Source organism: Ascaphus truei, chromosome 20 (genome assembly GCF_040206685.1).
Source record: "Ascaphus truei isolate aAscTru1 chromosome 20, aAscTru1.hap1, whole genome shotgun sequence".
NCBI lineage: Eukaryota > Metazoa > Chordata > Amphibia > Anura > Ascaphidae > Ascaphus > Ascaphus truei.
In genome coordinates, this window is record NC_134502.1 from 18,251,404 (window position 1) to 18,270,984 (window position 19,581).

The 19,581-nt window shown below is 44.7% G+C and overlaps 1 protein-coding gene across 1 annotated transcript in view; it reads right to left on the reverse strand.

Moving 5' to 3' along the window:
* Nucleotides 1-19,581, reverse strand: part of LOC142470964 (adhesion G protein-coupled receptor E3-like) — a 70,388-nt gene that overhangs the window by 27,498 nt on the left and 23,309 nt on the right. The window contains exons 5-10 of the mRNA XM_075577769.1: nucleotides 15,105-15,239; nucleotides 10,264-10,407; nucleotides 6,039-6,179; nucleotides 5,610-5,677; nucleotides 1,507-1,590; nucleotides 274-442 (exon numbers count right to left, since the gene is read on the reverse strand). Of these exons, the coding sequence (XP_075433884.1) occupies nucleotides 274-442; nucleotides 1,507-1,590; nucleotides 5,610-5,677; nucleotides 6,039-6,179; nucleotides 10,264-10,407; nucleotides 15,105-15,239 (741 nt within the window). The remainder of the gene's footprint in view (nucleotides 1-273; nucleotides 443-1,506; nucleotides 1,591-5,609; nucleotides 5,678-6,038; nucleotides 6,180-10,263; nucleotides 10,408-15,104; nucleotides 15,240-19,581) is intronic.

Here is a 19,581-nt window from a genome sequence, read left to right on the forward strand (position 1 = left end):
TTCGTGGCGGTGGTATAGTGGGACGGCTTGAGGAGAGATACAACTCATTTGAGGGACCCTTGAGGGGGTGAAGAGTGGGGCAGCTTGCGGGTGTCTGTATTAACCCTTGTCCCGTATACAGGTCGCGTGCTAGCAGGGGGTCGTACGTGACAGGGGTACAGCCATCTGTCACTGTGGGGGGTACAGCCATCTGTCACTGTAGGGCGCACAGCTATCCATCACTGTAGGGCGTACAGCTATCTGTCACTGTAGTATACACAGCTATCTCCTCACCAATCTCAGGGGTGCTGACCCTCTGGTTCCTGGGGTTCTGGGTGAGAGATAGCAGGGCTGCTGTCTCCACAATCTCCAACAATGCGGTGACAGCGACCCTCAGGTGGGGAGAGGTGAGGTTGGACCAAGAGGACTGATTGAGAACCTGAGAGAAGGCTTGTGTGACATTCTGCAGAGAGAGAGAGAGATGAGAGAGAGAGATGAGAGAGAGATGAGAGAGAGAGATGAGAGGGATGAGAGAGTGGGATGTGAGAGAGAGGGATGAGAGAGAAGGATGAGAGAGAGGGATGAGAGAGAGGGATGAGAGGGAGGGATGAGGGGGAGGGATGAGGGGGAGGGATGAGGTGGAGGGGGAGAGAGAGAGCGAGAGAGAGTTTAATATAAGGGCTCTTGGTAGTCATCTCCCTCCTTTCTTGCCAGTGTTCTCTGGTGTCTCCCCCTCTTTGGGGTATCGTTTGCCCCTCAATCTCTCTAGTCATCTCTCTCGTCTATGGGTCTCCCCTTCCCATGTTTAAGTGATCTATTTTCCTCTCAAGGGTGTCCCTTTCCCCCTACCTCTCTCTCATGCTCTCTCTCTCCTTCTTTTCAATCTTTCTCTTGCACCTCTCTCTCTCTCATCAAATCAAATAAATTCTCTCTTATCTATCTATCTCTTTTTCATCTCTTTCTATTTCGTTTCTTTTTCTCATCTCTCTCGTCTCTTTCGTCTCTCTCTCTCTCTCGTCTCTTTCGTCTCTCTTGTCTCTTTCGTCTCTCTCTCTTGTCTCTTTCGTCTCTCACTCTCGTCTCTTTTGTCTCTCTCTCTCGTCTCTCTCGCTCTTTCGTGTCTCTCTCTCTCTCTCTCTCTTTCGTGTCTCTATCTCTCTCTTCCGTGTCTCTATCTTCCGTGTCTCTCTCTCTCTCTTCCGTGTCTCTCTCTCTCGTCTCTCTCTCTGTGTCTCTTGTCTCTCTCTCTGTGTCTCTTGTCTCTCTCTCTGTGTCTCTCGTCTCTCTCTCTCTCTCTGTCTCATCTCTGTGTCTCGTCTCTGTGTCTCGTCTCTGTCTCTGTCTCTCATCTCTCTCTGTTGACTCTTTCCCCCTTCCTGTATCTAGTGATCTCTCTCTCTTTCTCGGGCCTTAGTGATTTCTCTCTCTCTTTCTCGGGCCTTAGTGATCCCTCTCTCTCTGGTGTGTCTCTCCTCTCTCTAGTGATCTCTCCCCCTCTCTGTGGTGTATCTTTCACCCATCGTTCACCTCAAGACATGTCACTGTGTCCCTTCCCTGGCAGGAAGAGTTAAGCAGGTGGAAGGTGGAATTCAGCAGAGAGCAGAAGGGACCCTGAAACACAGAGAAAGATAAAGGTGTATTTATACACACACACACACACACACACACACACACACAAATAAACCCATACATATGTATGTATGTGTAACACAGTTTCCCCCTTTCCCCCCAATCGCAGATAGGGACCATGTGGGGAAATCTACATATGTTACCAGGTGTGGTGCAATACCTGATAGGCTCACAGGAGGCCTGAACCTCCGCCACTGGGAGCCTGGGGTGTATCCTGGAACGTACTGCTTACAGCGCCTCCACCTGTGCAGGGATTCTAGTGTGTAGAATAACCCCTTACACAGGAACCACATACAGTATGTACTTACACCAGGGTATGGATGAAACAGTTTGCTATATACACAAAAACCTTATAACAATAACCATATGACATCAATAGCATCACAATATATGTCACATTCTGTAACCGGCCTCAAGGGGCCTCAACCCCACCACCATCCACCCAAGTGTCTCAAAAGTCCAACAACCCCACCCAAGTGTGGAACAGAGCTGCCCACTAATATGAGGTGTGTAGTTTGTGCACTTGGTGACTTGATGGTACCTGCCGGGTGTGTCCGCACCCGGGCGCGCAGATGCTGTACCTGGCTGATGAATCCGAAAGCGTGATCCACGATGCTTCCGCTCTTGATGCGTGGGGTGGCGTCCCGCCAAACATTCCCACCAGTAAGATAGTCTCTATCTTGAGTGATGGTCCGCGTCCAGACACAATTGTCAGTGGCTCGCAGCACTGCAGCTGTGTCCTTGAACGTAACAAATAACTAAAGGGGCAGTGCACCTACCTAGGGCCTCTCCCTGTCGCAACCACAATCTGGGTTATGTCTCAGGTCCTACTTGGGGCTTAGGGGGGTAACCTGTCCTAGTATGCAGTGGCTACTGCTCCCTACACACACCCTTCCCCAACCTGCTCCCAGCTCTGACTAACTCATGTGCTTCACTGTCTGCTTCCTGATTCTGCACACAACAATGTATCCAAATGCAGCATGAGAATCTGTCAGCCTTAGTGGCTGTCTGGCTGCATGTGATCGGGTGAAAGGGCAGTCCCCAGAGGCTGCTGGGAGTTGTAGTCCCCTCAGCACCTCTTTAGCATTGGGGCCGCGTGCGCGATCGTAACTATGCATGCGCAAGTCTGTAATGGCTGCCACAGGCTCTGTCCGCGCATGCACCTACTGGGGATGTCCCTGCGCTACGGAGCGCCACCTCTGCCCATCTGCAAACTCATTAATGGCCGCCGCAACTCTGCTGCACTTGCGCGAACGCTTTAAATATGGCGGCGCCTGGCTGTAGATGCCGTCGGGAGCCCCCGGCGACGCGCTCACCCCTGCAGCTCCCTGACACAGCGCAAGGGTCCCCCCCGATAAGCAGAGGTAAGGGGGGCCCAGGTGAAACCCTGCTACATATGTATGTAATGTATGTAATGTATGTATGCACTTTATGTATGTATGCATGCATGTCTTTATTTATGTAGCACTATTAATGTATATAGAGCTTCACAGCAGTAATACACGTAACATAATCATATAAATAACAAATAATACAAACAACATGTACGGGAATAAGTGCTTCAGTCATAAAAGTGGCATTTAGAAAGAGGAGTCCCTGCCCCAAAGAGCTTACAATCTAATTGGTAGGAAGAACATACAGAGACAGTAGGAGGGCGTCGTGGTAAGTGCGTCTGCAAGGGGCCACGGTTTATGTAGGGGTGGTAAAGTATCAGCCACGGAGCTACCCATATGCTTTGTTAGGGAGGTGTGTTTTAAGGTGGGTCTTAAACATGGATAGTGAGGGCGCTAGTCGGATACTGTTGTGCATGTTGACAAGACGCTGTACTGTTTAAAGCCGCGAGCCAAATAAAAGCCAGTGTTTATTTCCGCTTAATTACGTTTCCCTGTTTATACCTCTGCACGTGTCTCCTCCAGTTGGGGAATAAACAAAAATAGAAGACAGGGCACACCGCTCACTCAATTTAATTATATTAAATACTATGGCATTAATTCATCAACAATGGGTGTTACCTATGTACTCAAGTTAATATATTTAACACATAAATGAAAGGCTGACTAGGTCAATCAGTCATTCACAGAAAGTACATTTGTGGTGCACTCCACACTTATCATTTTTATATTTTTTAGTGAATATATTATAGTGAAACAACTGTGATGAAGTGATCAATAAAATGATTAAAACGTAACACGTGGTGCTTAAATCTATATTGACTGACGTATTAAATCATTCACCGTTAACAATGGTGTAGTGGACAACAATAAGAGCTGGGCATGAAATTGCTGCTCAAAAATGCATATGGATATCAGCAGTTGCCCACACAATTCGTGCACAATCAATTACCCATGCATTCAACACTTGCAGTCAGAGGACAATTTGACTGAATGTCATCAACTGTAAGTTGAACCAATGGCACGTACCTTGTGTTACCATATTCATACTGTACATAATTAATATCAACAACAATCGGTGGGACTCTCTATACAATTGTATATTCGTGGCTAATTGGTACAGATAGCAGCGGTTAATTAACACTGCTGGAATTCATTATTGTAGAGAGGTCCTAGTTACCAAGAAACAAGCGACCTATTGTTGTTGATATTAATTATGTATGAATTTGCCATTGGTTCAACTTATAGTTGATGACATTCAGTCAAATTGTCCTCTGACGGCAAGTGTTGAATGCATGGGTAATTGATTGAATCAGGCAGTTAGCAGAGGCGATCGGATCACCGGGGACTAACGGCGGCTCCCATTGCAGGGCGCCGCCATCTTGAATATGACCTGCGTGCGCGAGATGCCACGCATGCGCAGTGTGAAGCACCATTGGAAGAACAGGGCTCCGCGGAGACTACAAGCCCCATGATGTACAGGGGCAAGTAGTCAGGTGCACCGGATGGGCCAATCGCGCGACTGGATTCCCCTGCTTCTAGAATGGATACATTGCACGCGCTAGGAGCATGCCAGTCGGAGCTGGGACACCAGAAGGGTAAGGTGTGCGTGTGCAGGGAGTCAGTGGACCCTGCATTAGGCCAGAGACCCCCTTAGGCCCCAGCTAGGCCCTGACTCACTACAGCTTGTGGTTGCTGCAGGGACAGGCCCATCAGTTAGGGATACTGCCCCTGTAGAACCAGCACTGGGGCACAGTCAGGACGCGGCTGCATCCCGGCCTATTTTGGCCCAGGACCGGACCAGCAGCTACCTGTAAGAGACTATCTTCAGTGTGGGGCCGTCCCGCTGGATACCACCCAACGCGGAGGCGGACTCATCGCTGACCACCACCGTCGCTGGATCAATGGATCCTTTCTTCTGCCATGGCGTTACCAGGTGTGGGACCATCTGCCAGGTACCTCACCTCATCAAGTGAACCAACTATGCACCTTAGTGGGGCAGCGCTGTCTAACACACTGGGGTGTGTGGTTTCTTGTGGACACCAGGGTAGTTGCGTGCCGAAGAGCCCTAGGTACTTTGGGTACCGAGTATGAAGTGTGGGACACAAAGGGTTTTGTAGGGTACGGTCGTGTGTGACTGTGTGGTTGTGGTTACATATGTTCATTTTTTCCTTCATGCAGTAAACTGTCACTTCTTACCATTGAGTGTGTTTATTGCATGGGGTCCTGTAATGGGTTATCCCACACAGTAGGATCCTGTACATATATACAACTGTATGTATATGTATATGTATATTCATTCAGTATATAGACATACACACGCACACACACACATTGCACACCTCCTCCTTATGTGTCAGGATACACACCTCTTGGTTGTGTCACATGCACGACACCCCTCCTCATTGTGCGTCACATCCACACACCAACGTTACTCATCTCCTCATTGTGTAATGCACACATACACAATTAAATTAAATACCTCCTTGTTGTGTCATGCACACACCTTCTGATTGTGTTAAACACCCAAACAAACTTTACACACCTGGTTGTGTCCCACGTGCACACACACACACACAAAAACACACACACACACATTACGGTACGAACCTTCTGATTGTGTGTCTCACATTTCTCCAGCTCCTTCTTCTCTCGTGTAAAATGTGACTCACACGTCCCTTTAATGGAAAGAATCAGACAGCTCACATTGCACAGTCCTAGAGGTGTCAGCCAGTGTCCAGTCCTAGAGGTGTCAGGAAATGTACAGTTCTAGAGGTGTTAGGCAGTGTCCAGTACTAGAGGTGTCAGGCAGTGTCCAGTCCTAGAGGTGTAAGACAATGTACAGTCCTAGAGGTGTCAGACAATGTACAGACCTAGAGGTGTCAGTCAGCTTAAGTTCTTACTACTGTCAAATAGTATCTGGTCATAGAAGTGTCATGCTGTATCTGGTCCTAGAGGTGTCAGGCACTGTCCGGTCCTAGAGGTGTCCGACAGGACCAAGTGTGTCAGGCAGAGTCTGGTCCTAGAGGTGCCTCTTACCTGTGCATGAGGTCACATTGACTCCCCCTCTGATGCTGTTGTGGGGTATACACCCTGGGGGGCAGTTGCAGGAGAAACTGCCCGGGGTATTAGTGCAGATAGCAGGAGGGGCACAATGAGTGTGTGAGCACTCATCTATATCTGTAACACAACAACACAATGTGACACTGGAACAACACAATGCGAGACAGTGTCACACAACAACACAATGTGACCCAATGTAACAACACAATAACACATTTTGAGACAGTGCAATACAACACAATGAGAGTGTAACAGTGTACACGATGTGACCTAAGATAACACAGCCACACGGTGTGCCACCATGTTACTCAATGACACAATGTGACACCATGTTACTCAATAACACAATGTGACACCATGTTACTCAATAACACAATGTGACACCATGTTACTCAATAACACAATGTGACACCATGTTACTCAATAACACAATGTGACAAAATGTAAAGCAGCAACATATTGTGACACTGTAATACAACAATACAATAGAACACAATGTAACACAAAGTGCAACAGTGTAGGACAACCCAGAGGGACAGTGTAACATACAGTAACAATACATTGTGACCCATAAAATCTGTCCCTCCAACCGTAGGGGAACACTGATATAGTAGGGACTACAGTTTGTCACCTGGAGTGTCTGTCTCTGTATTATACACAGAGCAGCGTGTGCATCTGTATTATACACAGAGCAGCGTGTGTATCTGTATTATACACAGAGCAGCGTGTGCATCTGTATTATACACAGAGCAGCGTGTGCATCTGTATTATACACTGAGCAGCGTGTGCATCTGTATTATACACAGAGCAGCGTGTGCATCTGTATTATACACAGAGCAGTGTGTGCATCTGTATTATACACAGAGCAGCGTGTGCATCTGTATTATACACAGAGCAGCATGTGCATCTGTATTATACACTGAGCAGCGTGTGCATCTGTATTATACACAGAGCAGCGTATTTCTGTATTATACACAGAGCAGCGTGTCTGTATTATACACAGAGCAGCGTGTGTGTTGCAGGGTTTGGACCTTTCTGGAAGGGCTGTTCCTTTCGTGGCACTTGGCGGTTGGATATGGATGGGCCGTAGTTTCCCCGTTGGTCCGATCTCCCTATTTGGGCATCCGCAAGCACCGGTAAAGTCGGATCCATCGTGTCTAAGACACTTGCTTGATCCTCGGCCCGAAGGAAGTTCTCAACGAGTCGGATAGCCAAAGCTAGGGTATCAGCAGCATGGCGTTTTACCCACGAGCGTGCGGAAGGGGTTATTACTTGTAGGAATTGTTCCAACACATCTTGTTCAAGAACAGTTTCTTTAGTGTGTTGCTCAGGTTGTATCCAGCGAGTACACAAGTCCAATAACCGCTGAGCGAGGACCCTGGGTCTCATTTTAGCGGTGTACTTCAGGCTCCAGAACTGCTGCCGGTGGGTCTCTGGGGTCAGACCTAAGCGATCCAGTATGGCGGCTTTTACTTGTTTGTAATCCATTGCCTGGCCCGCTGGGAGGCCCTGATATGAGGCCTGGGCTTCTCCTATGAGGAGCGGGGCCAAAGCGGTTGCCCAGCGATCTGAAGGCCAGCACTGGGCTTTGGCAACCCTTTCAAAAGTCAGTAGAAAAGCCTCTGGATCCTCGTTCTGAGCCATTTTCCTCAGGAGGACCGGATGTTTGTTTGCAAGTTCTGGACTGGCAGACCCCTGGAGTTGGGTCAACAACCTGGTCATCCGCTCATCCGCTCATTCTGTGCTGCCTGGTGTTGGAATAGTCTCTGCCTGTAGTTGGGTCTGCTCCTGCATTACGAGTGTCTGCTGTTCGGCCTGCTCGCACAGAAACCCATTTAAAAGTTCTAATTTTTTTTAAATGTTTTTTTTTTGTGTGTGTGGCCCTTCAACTGCAGGGGAATCTCAAAATCCCAGCACTTCTGACACCATATGTTGCAGGGTACATGCAACCACACACGCAGGTTTTCTTGATAAGGCCTTTTATTGAGCCTCAAAATGGCACACAAAAATAACAAGAGCTTTTCTTCAGCATAAACAAAGTAAAGCAGTATAAGTCCTGAGCAAGGCCTGGCCCTTTCTGTTCAAACTCCACAGAAACTATTTAGCATAAAAAAAAAAACTGTCCCAGAAAACAGAACTTAAATCAAGCTGTTATCCCTCCAGAGTTTCAATGTATCTCCATGCTTCAGACAGGCTGCATGTGTGTGTAAAAAAGACTTGCTGATCAGTTCCACAATCACAATTATCAGTGCCTAAATACTATATAAGGTTCAGCTACAGGCGCTCAATAACAAACAAAAGGAGTGTAAATATGTCCCCTGATTAACCCCAAAGTAGTTCAAATACAACCTTAGAGTCCAATCATTTGAAATTTGTGTCCAAAAACAGTCCAGACTGCTGAAAAAATCCAGGAGGGTGCAGCTTTCTCAGATGGAAGTACTGACCCAGTATTTCAGTGATAACTGCAAAGGATGAGAAGAAAAGAAAGCGCACACTTCCTGGTGCAAATAAAGTTTTACTAGGTTAAAATCACAGGAAAAAAATCCATCAACAATACACTCACAAACATCCGGTCAGTTTAGGCAGTATGTGGTAATCCACAGATGCGTGCTGGAGTTGTGCAGGGTTGTCTTTGCGTTGGGATACTATGCCAGCTGTTACAGCACGTCCCCCGCCTGCTTCCGCCTCATCAGGGATGTCTGATGAAGAGGCCACGCCTCGAAACGCGTAGGGTGACTTGTATGGTGCAAGGAGGATCGTGACTGTGAGAGTACTGCAGTGCTGAACTTCGTGAGGGAGAAGGCAGGGAGCGGGCTGACTTTGTTAGACCGGGCGGTGGTGAGGTCATCCTTGAAGTGCCGCGCTGTTGCGATGCCCTACGGAGGAGGGGGAGCTTGAGGAGATCACGTGGTGACGCAGTCTGAAGCCGTCACGTGACACGGAAAGGCACTCCGACCCCTGGGGTGGCGGAAGCAGGCAGCGGACGCGCTGTAGCAGCTGGCATAGTATCCCCACGCGAAGACAACCCTGCAGAACTCCAGCACGCATCTGTGGATTACCACATACGGCCTAAACTGACCGGATGTTTGTGAGTGTATTGTTGATGGATTTTTTTCTGTGATTTTAACCTAGTAAAACTTTATTTGCACCAGGAAGTGTGCGCTTTCTTTTCTTCTCATCCTTTGCATGTGTGTGTAGCCTGGTGTTTTTAAAGCCCCTTGATGAGGCAGCTGGGATCAGACTAATTAAGCAGCCCTCTCAGCTGAAACTTAACCTCGTCACTGCTGCACTGCAAATCTAAACATTGGTCCGCCAGGCATATGGCTGGTGACGTTTATTCACCCTGTCACAGTGTGTATCTGTAATTTACACAGAGCAGAGTGTATCTGTATTATACACAGAGCAGCGTGTGTATCTGTATTATACACAGAGCAGCGTATGTCTGTATTATACACAGAGCAGCGTGTGTGTCTGTATTATACACAGAGCAGCGTGTGTGTCTGTATTATACACAGAGCAGCGTGTGTGTCTGTATTATACACAGAGCAGCGTGTGTGTCTGTATTATACACAGAGCAGTGTGTGTATCTGTATTATACACAGAGCAGTGTGTGTAGGTGTATTATTCACAGAACAGTGTCTATCTGTATTATACACAGAGTAGCGTGTGTATCTGTATTATACACAGAGCAGTGTGTGCCTGTATTATACACAGAGCAGCGTGTGTATCTGTATTATACACAGAGCAGTGTGTGCCTGTATTATACACAGAGCAGCGTGTGTATCTGTAGTATACACAGAGCAGCTTGTGTACTGTATCTGTATTATACACAAAGTAGCGTGTGTATCTGTATTATACACAGAGCATTGTGTGCCTGTATTATACACAGAGCAGCGTGTATCTCTATTATACACAGAGCAGTATGTGTATCTGTATTTTACACAGAGCAGTGTGTGTATCTGTATTATACACAGAGCAGTGTGTATCTGTATTATACACAGAGCAGCGTGTGTATCTCTATTATACACAGAGCAGCGTGTGTCTGTATTATACACAGAGCAGTGCGTGTATCTGTATTATACACAGAGCAGTGTGTGTCTATATTACTTCTTAATGCTCTGACTCATACCAAACACAATGAAACACAACAAATACAGCGACACTAAAGGTTACACTTTCTAGTCCTAGAGGTTTCTCTTACCTTTGCATAAGGTCACATTGATTCTCCCGGTGCTGCTGTAGGAGGGCAAATACCCTGAGGGGCAGTTACAGGAGAATCTCCCCGGGGTATTAATGCAGATAGCGGGGAAGTCACAGGGCGGAGAAAAGTCACATTCATTTACATCTGTAATACATCACAATATAACACAGTGTAACACAACAACACAATGTGACACCGAATAACAACACAATGTGACAGCGTAACATACTGTAGGAACATAATCTGATGCATTGTAACACCTGCAGCCCATCTCCAAGTAGCCCATTGTATGTAGCAGGACAACTGAAGTTTAAAAGGAAGTTCAAAAGGAGTGAAGAAGTGGACAACGCCTACTGGCCCTGATTCCTGCATTTGATCTACGCTGGAAAGGAGGATATCATCTATCCCAGACTGCACATCTCAGCCTTTACTAGTTATATTTGCTGTGACCTCACTTCTTCTCAAAATGTGCACTTCTTTCTACCAGACTCAGTATGTCTCTAACTCTATTCATATATCTCCATCTCTCCTTTCTTCACCACTTCTCAGTTCACATGAACTCCTTTCCTACCTGCACCTGTGACACTACACAGCTATACCCCCTGCACTAAAACACACCACTACAAATCATCCTCGCACATCTTCTTTCTGTCAATGCTTCTCCTCCTTGCTTCTTGGGATATCTCTCCCAATCCTGGTCCCTGCCTTATTCCTACATCCTCTCGTCCTCGCCTGCCAAAGGCAACCTCTACTCCTTCTGGTGTCAACCACCTTGAACCTCATATCCATCCCCTGGCACCCTCCCTCCTCTCTCCCTTTCTCCTGTGCCCTTTGGAATGCTCGCTCCCTCTGTAACAAGTTCCTCTCTGTGCATGACTTCTTTTTCTCTCACTCTCTGCTCCTATTTGCTATAACTGAGACCTGGCTCACTCAGTCTGACACTGCTCTGGAATCTGCCCTCTCCTATGGTGGCCTTTCCTTCTCCCACACTCCACGCCCTGATGTCAGGGGTGGAGGCGTGGGGCTCCTGCTCTCCTCTCTGTCGTTTCCGAACCCTTCCTATTCCTCCCTCTCTTGCTTTTCCCTCCTTTGAGTCTCACACTGTCCAGATCTTCTCTCCTCTCCCTGTCCACGTGGCGGTCATCTATCGCCCACCTACCTCTACTCATCCCCTTTCTGCCTTTCTCTCTCACTTATTCGTGGCTCTCTTTCTTTCTCTCCTCAGACTCCCCTGTTCTTCTCCTTGGGGACTTCATTTGCCACATTGATGACCCCTCTTCTTTGGGATTCCCGCTTTCTCTCTCTAACCTCTTCTTTTGGACTTCAACAGTGGACTGCAGCCAGCACCCACATGGATGGCCACTAGCTAGATCTGGTTTTCACTAAAAACTTTTCTCTCTCTGATTTCTCCATTTCCCCATTTTACTCTCTCTGACCATCCCCTCTTCTCTCTCTCTCTCTCTCTCTCGCTTCTCCCCTTCTCCACCTCCATCTACCCCTCGGTCCTGCAGAAAGCTGCGCTCTATTAACCTACCAGTCTTTGAGTCCACTTTACGCTCCTCCCTCTCCTCTCTCAATTCTGCTACAGACCCTAGCAACCTGGTCAGGAACTACAACTTATCCTCCTCTCTTGATCTCCATGCCCAGCTTTCTCTCTGCCGTCCTCGTCCTTCTAACCCCAGACCCTGGCTAAATTCCCACATGCGCATGCTGTATTCCTCCACTCGTTCCTCTGAACACCTTTGTAGGAAATTTCACTCTCAGACTTCCTTCACTACAAATTTACACTATCCTGTTTCAACTCTGCCCTCTCTCAAGCTAAACAAACCAACGTTTCTTCACTAGTCAACACGCACAAGTCTAACCCACGCCGACTTCTCTGTCTTTAACTCTCTACTCAAACCACCCTCAGCTGTCTCTTCTTCCTCCATCTCATCTTAGGACTTTGCTGACTATTTTAAGGAAAAGATGGAATCAATACGTCAGAACATCCCCTCTGTTTCCACCTCCCATCCTACAACGCTTCCTAACTCTCCTTCTGCCTTCCTTGACTCATTTTCCACTATCTCAGAGGACAATGTGTCTTCTCCCTATACCACTTGCCCTCTTGACCCCCTTCCCTCCCATCTCCTAAAACCTCTTGTCCTACTATAATCCCTACGCTCACACACATTTTGAACTCCTCCCTCTACTCTGGTACCTTTCCATCCTCCTTCAAGCATGCAACCGTTATACCATTATTCAAAAACAGCAAGCTTGACCCTACCTGTCTTTCTAACTATTGACCTGTCTCCCTCCTTCCTTTTGCCTCTAAACTCCTTGAATGTCTTGTATTCTCTCGCTTGGTCCATATTCTCAACACCAATTCTCTCCTAGACACGCTACAATCTGGCTTCGCACTGCTCACTCCACTGAAACAGGCCTCACTAAAATAACTGTTGACCTCCATGCTGCCAAAGACCGAGGTCATTACACTCTGCTCATATTACTTGACCTCTCTGCAGCATTTGACACCGTGGACCACCCTCTCCTCCTTTACATTCTCCATACTCTTGGCATTCGGAACAAAGCTCTATCCTGGATCTCATCCTACCTCTCCCATCGTACTTTCAGTGTCTCTTCTGCTAACACCTCCTCCTTTATCGATCTCTCTGTGGGGGTACCCCAGGGCTCTGTACTGGGATCACTTCTCTTTTCTCTATACCACCTCTCTCTAGGTGATCTATTAACATCTCTTGGGTTTAAATATCACCTCTATGCTGACGACACACAAATATACTTTTCAACACCTGATCTTACACCTGCTGTACAGACCAAAGTTTCCGTTTGTCTCACTGCTATATCATCCTGGATGGCCCTCCGCTACCTTAAACGTAACATGGCAAAAACGGAGCTCCTCATACTTCCTCCCAAACCTGGCCCTACTACCTCCTTCCACATTACTGTTGGAAGTACCATCATTCACCCAGTAGCCCAAGCATGCTGCTTACGGGTCACACTCGACTCCTCTCTCAGATTCTCCTCTCACATTCGAGACATTTCTAAAATCTGTCGCTTTTTCCTCCACAATATCACAAAGATACTCCATTTCCTCTGTTGTTCGGCTAATAAAACTCTGACTCAGGCCCTCCTTCTCTCCCGTCTTGATTACTGTAACCTCCTGCTGTCCGGCCTTCCTGCCTCTCACCTGTCTCCACTACAATCTATCCTAAACGCTGCTGCCAGAATCGCTCTACTTTTTCCTAAATCATTCTCCACGTCTCCCCTGCTGAAATCACTCTCCTGGCTTCTTATCAAATCCCGCATCTCGCACTCAATTCTCCCCCTCACTTTTAAAGCTTTACACTCTTCTGCCCCTCCTTACATCTCAGCCCTAATTTCTCACTATGCACCATCCCGACTCTTGCGTTCTTCTTAAGGATGTCTTCTTTCTAACCCTTTGTATCTAAAGCCCTCTCCCATCTTAAACCTTTCTCACTGACTGCCCCACACCTCCAAAATGCCCTTCCCTTCAATATCCAACTAGCACCCTTTCTATCCACCTTTAAGACCCACCTAAAGACACAGTTTCTTAAAGAAGCATATGAATAGCACTGTGGATAATACTAGACACATGATACATAAAGCTTGGCCCCCTGCAGACGCACTTACCAGAACTCCCTCCTACTGTCTCTGTACGTTCTCCCCACCAATTAGATTGTAAGCTCCTCGGGGCAGAGACTCCTCTTCCTAAATGTTACTTTTATGTCTGATGCACTTATTCCCATGACCTGTTATTTATATTGTAATTTATATGATTATATTGTATTACTACTGTGAAGCGCTATGTACATTAATGGTGCTATATAAATAAAGACATACAATACAATACAACAACATATCGTGACACAGTTTAACACAACAACACAATGGGGCCTAGCAGTTCAAGCTGCCGTTTATTAATTTTTTTAAAATTATTTTTGTATTTTCCCCCTTTAATGTGTGCATCAATACAATCCACACAATTATAAGTAATTAGCGAAGTTGCCGATCGATACGTTCTCCTGTGATCGATCGGTGAAGATTCGGCTCGGGGGTTCAGTAAATGGCTGTCAGTGCAGCAGAAGAGGACCAAAGATCCAAAGCTCTGTGGGGAAGATTTTGTGACCAGGCAGTCACTAGATACAATAGGTGCACTGCTAGAGAGAGGACAGGGCTCAAAAAGGGGTGTGCCAGAGCCTGTTTTAGAAGAGGAAAGGGATGTGACTTTGTAAATGAAACAAAAAATGCTTGTTACCTCATAATACATAAAAAATGTCATTCAGAGTTGTTGTTTTTAAATGCTACAAAAATTTTCTCTTAGTACTGAACTGTTTAATAAAAAACACATGTAGGATATTGCTCAGTCTGCAGCTTTAACATCTGTATGCCCAGCGCAGGCCATTTCTGGGCCTAACAATAGGAAAGACAAATTTTGGACCTGCTGCCCCAAACGGGGAAGTGTCAGTTTAATATAGAGGCGCACACAAGCGCAATTTAATATGAGATTTTCTTGAGCAAATTTTGCACCCAAAAAGCTATTTGCGATGCTTAGTATACAGGCCCCAATGTGATACAGTGAGCCCCAACAACACAATGAGACACAATGTAACACAACACCACAATTTGATACCGCAACATAATGTGACACAACACAATGTATCAAAACAACACAATGGAACACATGAAACAATGTAACATAACAACACAAATTAACATAACCCCCAATGTGTCACAATAAACAATGTAGAGCACTGTGTAACACACAATGTCACAGTGGAAGTGTTAGAGTTAGACTGTCTAGTCCTAGAGGTGTTTCTTACCTTCACACACGGTTACTCCTGTTCCGTTAATACGTGTCACATACCCTGAGGGGCAGTTACAGGAGAACCTGCCAGGGGTATTAGTGCAGAGAGCGGGGTGAACACAGGCTGGTGCGACATCACATTCATCTATATCTGAAACACATCAACACAGTGTGACACAACAACACAATGTGACAGTGCAACACAATGGGACGTACAGTATGCACTAGGATCATATCTGATTTTTTTTGGTCACAATTTCTGTGCCAACAAGTAGTATGAAACTTCCTAAAAAGTGCGCTGTATGTAAGAAGGTCGCTATGTGACATCATACGTGTGACGCACAATTCGTTGTTTGAAATTACGTTATATGCATCGCGCCATGTTGAAAACCTGAATGATACCATTTCATTAAAAACAGAATTATGTGTTTTAATAAAAGGCATTATTAAATATTAATTATTATTTGAACACTATGTGTAATACCCACCACATCATGAATATATATTTTATGCCAAAATGAGTGCTACTGAACGTGGCAAAGGGTTTAACTAAAAAAACGAAGTAATTACTATTATTATTGAAGTATTTAAACTTTATACTTATTACCATATATGTTTTGTCAATTTGATGTAGCATTGGGCTCACCTGTCTTCTGCTGTATACATTTGCCATGCTCAGTAGCACTTATTTTGGCATAAATGTATATTCATGATGTGGTGGGTGTAGGAGTTTGAGTTACCTGGAAATATGTGTGTGTGTTAATCAATTTCTGACTGGTAACAGTCAAATGGAGGTAGGTGGCACCTCCCCCCAGAGCTCACCCCTCCCCACCTATTTAACTTGGGATGTTCTGTCTATTTACTGAATGGACAAGACTTACTGCAGTTGCTTCCCCTCATACAGAGGTAAAAAGAAAGGGTTCACAGTTTTAGTCTTGGTTTACCTTGACGTTTGGTATGCAGGCTTACGACGCTTTGGCCAAAGGGTTTAACTAAAAAAACAAGCAGTTACTATTATTACTGAAGCATTATATACATAGGCAAGATAAGCTAAACCAACCCAAAATAGATGATAAAAGAGTAATTACAATACATTACCGTACATTTTAACCACAAAGTAGCCCACAGGTCAACTAGTCATGGGTTACCATGACTAGGTGACCACAAAGGGGTTAATATAAACCTACAACTACACTACCTAGCCCCCTTGCTCACCTTAGTAACTAGTAGAGCATATCCATGTTAAGGTAAGGGAAGGGTTAACCCGTTAACCCCCCCTCCCCCTCCCGGGAGGTCTAATCAACCTCCCCAGGGCAACTAGCCCCTTCACTCACCGCCCCTTCTCCTATCCCCTCTAGACTAATGTCTAATATCCCTATTAGAAAAATGCAGCCAATAGTGGTTTGGGGCATTAACCATAAAAATGTAATACTTATATATTACATAGTTACATACTGTAGTAGATGAGGATGAAAAAAGACATGCATCCATCAAGTTCAGCCTATGCTAAATTTAGATAAGATACTTTATCCTATATCTATACTTACTTATTTATCCAGAGGAAGGCAAACAAAAAACCCCAGTGACATACTGTATCATCCAATGATATATCATAAGGGGAAAAATTATTTCCTTCCTGACTCCAAGATTTGACAAACAGATTATTCCCTGGATCAACATCCTTCCCATGTATACTTACAGTATTTGGTATATCCCTCTATACTTTCCCTTTCTAAAAAGATGTCTAACCTTTTTTGAACAAATCTATTGTATCTGCCATCACAGTCTCCATGGGTTATTAAATCCACATTTTAAGTGCCCTTACTGTAAAGAACCCTTTCCTTTGTTGCTGGTGAAATCTCCTTTCCTCCAACCTTAAGGGATGACCCTGAGTCCTTTGTACTGCCCGTGGGATGAATAGTTATTTTGAAAGCTGCTTTTATTGTTCCTGAATATATTTGTTTATAGTTATCATATCCCCTCTTAGACGCCTCTTTTCTAATGTAAATAAATCTAATTTAGCTAACCTCTCCTCATAAATTAGATTGTCCACCCCCTTTATTAATTTGGGGTTTTTTCTCTGCACTCTCTCCATAATGTCTTTTCTAAGGAGTGGTCCCCAAAATTCTACTCCATATTCAAGGTGAGGTCTTACTAATGCTTTGTATAGCGGCATAATTATGTTTACTTCCCTTCCATCCATTGCCCGTTTAATGCAAGATAAGATCTTGTTTGCCTTTGCAGCTACTGCATGACTTTGGGCACCATTGTTAAGCCTGCTGTCTACAAGCACTCCTAAATCCTTCTCCATCAAGGATTCCCCCAATTTATCCCCATTTAATGTGTAAGTCGCCAGTTTATTCTTGCATCCCAAATGCATAACCTTACATTTATCTGTATTAAACCCCATCTGCCATTTTCCTGCCCACGTTTCCAGTCTCTTCAAGTCCTTTTGTAGAGAAATTACATCCTGCTCTGATCCTACTTCATGACACAATTTAGTATCATCAGCAAAGATGGAGACTTTGCTCTCGATGCAAACCTCAAGGCCATTAAGAAACAAGGTTAAAAAGCAGGGGTCCCAGTACCGATCCCTGAGGTACTCCACTCACGACTTTAACCCAACCTGAAAAAGTTCCATTTATGACAACCCTCTGTTGTCTTTCCTTCAACCAGTTTTCAATCCAGGTGCATATATAATTATTGAGTCCAATTTGCTTTATTTTGTACACCAACCTCTTGTGTGGAACCGTATAAAAAGCCTTTGCAAAACCTAAGCATATCACATCAACTGCATTTCCCTGGTCTGAATTCCTATTTACCTCCACAAAGAAACACATAAGGTTAGTTTGGCATGATCTATCCTTCATAAATCCATGCTGACTATTACTAATAATTTTGTTTTCCATGAGGTATTCCTGAATATTATCCCGTATTAAACCTTCAAGTAGTTTCCCCACTATAGAGGTCAGGCTTACAGGTCTGTAATTCCCCGGTTGTGATCTAGCTCCCTTTTTAAATAAAGGCACCACATCTGCTTTACGCCAATCTTGTGGTACTGAGCCTGTGGAAATGGAGTCCTTGAATATTAAATATAATGGTTTGGCCATTACTGAGCTTAACTCCTTGAGAACTCTTGGATGTATGCCATCGGGGCCAGGTGCCTTATTTACTTTAATTTTATCAAGTCGCTTATGAACTTCTTCCTCAGTTAACCAATTGTTAATTAATATGGAGGTTGTGGTTTCCTCCTGCAGTACTATTGAAATTGATTCTTCCCTGGTAAACACATAGGCAAAGTATTTGTTTAATATCTCTGCTTTTTCCTTATTTCCAATAATCTGCCTGCCCATCTCACACTGAAAGGGTCCTATATTTTCTTTTCTGATTTTTTTTTGTTATTAAGGTACTTAAAGAACTTTTTAGGGTTGATCTTACTTTCTATTGCATCCTTTTTTCATGATCCATTTTTTGCTAATTTGATTGCCCTTTTGCAATTTTTGTTACATTCCTTATAATTCTGATACGATGTCTCCGTCCCTTCTGACTTAAAGAATCTAAACGCCTTCCTCTTCTTGTCAATTTCCTTCCCTACATGTTTATTTAGCCACATTGTTTTTAACTTATTTCTTTTATACTCATTACCCAAGGGTATACTCTGATAAGTGTGCTTTTCTAACACTGTTTTAAAGACTGCCCATTTATCTTCTACATTTTCCCTGCAAAAACATCATACCAATGTATTCCTTGTAGATTAGTCCTCAGTTGATTAAAATCTGCCTTTTTAAAGTTTAAGGTCTTTGTTGAACCCAAGTAATCTGTTTTTTTGATAATTTATTTCAAATGAGACCATGTTATGATCCCTGTTACCCAAATGTTCCAGGACTTGAATAATTGCTATTACTTCTACATTGTTTGATATTACCAAATCCAGTATTGCCCCTCTCCTGGTTGGTTCCTCAATAATTTGGGTCATATCATTGTCTTTAAGCACCCTGCAAAACTCTTTTTTGTTGTAATGCTAATCTAAATGGCCCAGTCTATGTCTGGATAATTAAAATCCCCCATTATGCAAACATGACCCAGTTTTAATCCCTTCTCCATTTGCAAAAGTATTTTAGCTTCCTCAATCTCACAGATATTTATAGCATATCCCCACAAACATTTCCTTTATACTTTTACCCCCACTGTTAATTTCTATCCAAAAGGTCTCAACATTTTCATCATTCCCTTCATAAACATCTTCCCTTGTAATAGGTTTTATATCCGGTTTAACATACAAACATACTCCACCTCCTCTTCTATTTCCTCCTCTCTCTATTTCCTCCTCCTCTCCTCTTCCAGAATACATCAAACCCAGCTAACTTCTGGCCATTAACAACCAAGTAATATCACTAAGGAGGACATTACTCTGACAAATCCCACTGACAGTGCAAATGCATTCAATGATTACTTTGTGGGGTGTGCTACTAACTTATTAGCGAAACTCAACC